We start from the raw sequence: 2,217 nt of genomic DNA, 5'->3' as shown, positions 1-2,217 counted from the left end.
GGGGGGGGGGCGGAGAAGGGAGGGAGAAGAGAGCGAGCGAGCGGGCATTTTGGTGAGAGGGAGGGGGAGGTATGAGCAAAACACAATGACGTATTTGTATGAAACACTCTTAAGCCCACCGTGTACACTAAAATTTCATGAAATACTGAAATGAACTATTTTCTCATATGTAGAATCTAGATTTCTGTACCTATGAATGATGTGAAGCACGGGGGACAGTTTGAAGGGAGCAGAGACAACCAAGGGGGAGGCAAGTACGTGCAAAGTACAGTAATAGTCATGTCATCATGAAACCCTTTATTTTGTACAGATTTTCTTTAAAAAAATTTTTTTAAGATACAAAAAAATGGGGGGGGGGCGGAATTCGCCCTGCAATCCTACAAAACAGCCCCGGTAGAAAAACAGTTTTAAATATTCCTGCTCCCTCTACAAGAAGGTACTTTCTAGAAAGCACCAAAGAGGTTGTCGATACCAGCAGTGTAATAGCCTTTCCTCAAAATCAAAAAGGTGTCTTGCACGGGAAAAGCTGAACACTGGGTAGCTGGGGATAAATCCGGGTGTAAGGAACCGCAGAGCCTCTGGGTTTCCACTCTTCCTCTCTGGCTAAAGATGCAGTGATTGCGACAGTGCTAACTGAGCTGAAGCGGGTCCCCAGGCTGCAGAGCTCACGGACTCCCTCGTCCTCCTTTCTAAATTTTTCTTTCTTTTTTTCAAGTTGCACATCTCCCTAAGAACTATCTCCAGGCAGCCTGTCTCTTGCCTGCCTCGGTGAAACGCCCCCAGCAGAGAGCAGAGTCCCCCCAGCAGGGCCCGCGAGTCCTCTGCGGCGAGTTACAAGTGCGCAGAGCCCGCCAGGGCAAGAGTGCAGGGGTTGGGGGCCGAGGACGAACCGGGCTGAGCCAGGCCGAGCAGCAGGCTGAGCCCGCGCTCCTGTGCAAACCGCCCCGCGACTCCGGTCGGCGGCGGAGGGTGGGCCGCGGAGACCGCAGGGATGGAGGACCGAGGCCTCCCCCTCCAGGGGGCAGCCCGCGCCCCGCGCTCCCCGCCGAGCCCGCGCCGCCATCCCCGCGCGGCTCCGCACACCTCGAGCCAAGCTGTGCCGCGAGGCGCGTTCGCCGCGGTGTGGCCCGGAGGCCCCTCCTGGGGGTGGGGGTGGGGGTCCCCGCAGGGAAAGCTCCGCCGGGCACCGCTGCCCGCCCGGGCCGTGTCGCCCCGCGCGCCTTCCCGCGCCAGGCCGCGGTCGGGGGAGGGAGGAGGGAGGAGGGAGGAGGGCAGACGACCCCGCGGGGCCTCGGGGACTCGGGGCCCGCAAAGCCCCAGACGCCCCCCCCCACCCCCGCCAGCTACGCACCTTGCCGCGCGCGGGTCCCACATGGCCGGGACTCGCCGCCGCCGCCTCGGGATGCGCGCAGGTGACACCGAGGCCCCGCGTTCCGAGGCCGGGGCCAGGCGGAAGGCTGCTTCCCGCGGTTCGTGCGGGACCGGCTGCGGGAGCGCCGCGCAGGCCGAGTCCGTGCTCCCACGCGGCTGCGGGGGCCCGAGAGCCGTCACGTATCGCCGCGCGGCGGGAGACGAAGGTGTCGCCTTTGCTCCGAGGAGAGTGTCGCGTCCCGCAGCGCCGCGCGGGAGAGGCCCGCGGCGTGGCGGCCCGGCCTCCGGAGCCGAAAGCTTCGCGCCGGGCGCGCGGGACCGCGGCGTGGGGCCCCGTCTCGAGCTGCGTCTCCTCGGAGGCCAGCGGCGGCCCGCGGTCGTGGAAGCCATGGCTCGGCGAACTCGCGGCGGCGCGCTCCCCTCGGGTCGTCCCCTCAGACGCCGACGTCGCACACTCACCGCGCGCCCGACGCGCCGTCCCCGGAGGTCGGGAGCAGACCGGGCAGCGAAGCTCCGAGCAGCGCGACGCTCGTCGCCTCCGTCATTTGCCGAGTTCCTGTCACGCGGGCGGGAACCGTCCAGGCGCCTGGCAGGAGGACCGCGAAGTCGTGAGGGTGAGGCGAGGTGGCTCCGAAGCTCTGCGGAGCCGGGACGCGCGCTCGCCCCCCGCCGGGTGGTCCTCGCGACTGAGGGGACAGGAGTCACGTTCCCACCCTCCAGGGGCCCCGGACCCAATCAGAGGGCGCGGCCGCTGGCACGCTGCCTCCTGGTGGCTCATGGGCCTCCTGGGCCAGCGCCCAGGGCGCGTCGAACAGCGGAAGACAGGAGCTGGCCGGGGGAGGCGGA

The 2,217-nt window shown here is 66.2% G+C and overlaps 1 protein-coding gene across 2 annotated transcripts in view; it reads right to left on the bottom strand.

Moving 5' to 3' along the window:
- Trank1 (tetratricopeptide repeat and ankyrin repeat containing 1) overlaps nt 1-1,855 on the bottom strand; it is an 83,111-nt gene extending 81,256 nt beyond the window's left edge. For both annotated transcript variants that reach the window (XM_029481802.1, XM_021172715.2), the window contains exon 1: nt 1,352-1,855. In XM_029481802.1, coding sequence (XP_029337662.1) covers nt 1,352-1,761 — 410 coding nt within the window. In that variant the 5' untranslated portion in view covers nt 1,762-1,855. The remainder of the gene's footprint in view (nt 1-1,351) is intronic.
- Between the last annotated feature and the right edge of the window lie 362 nt (nt 1,856-2,217).

This window comes from Mus caroli, chromosome 9 (assembly GCF_900094665.2).
Source record: "Mus caroli chromosome 9, CAROLI_EIJ_v1.1, whole genome shotgun sequence".
In the NCBI taxonomy this organism is placed as follows: domain Eukaryota; kingdom Metazoa; phylum Chordata; class Mammalia; order Rodentia; family Muridae; genus Mus; species Mus caroli.
Note: the sequence above shows the minus strand (reverse complement) of the source record. Positions and strands in the feature narration are given on the sequence as shown.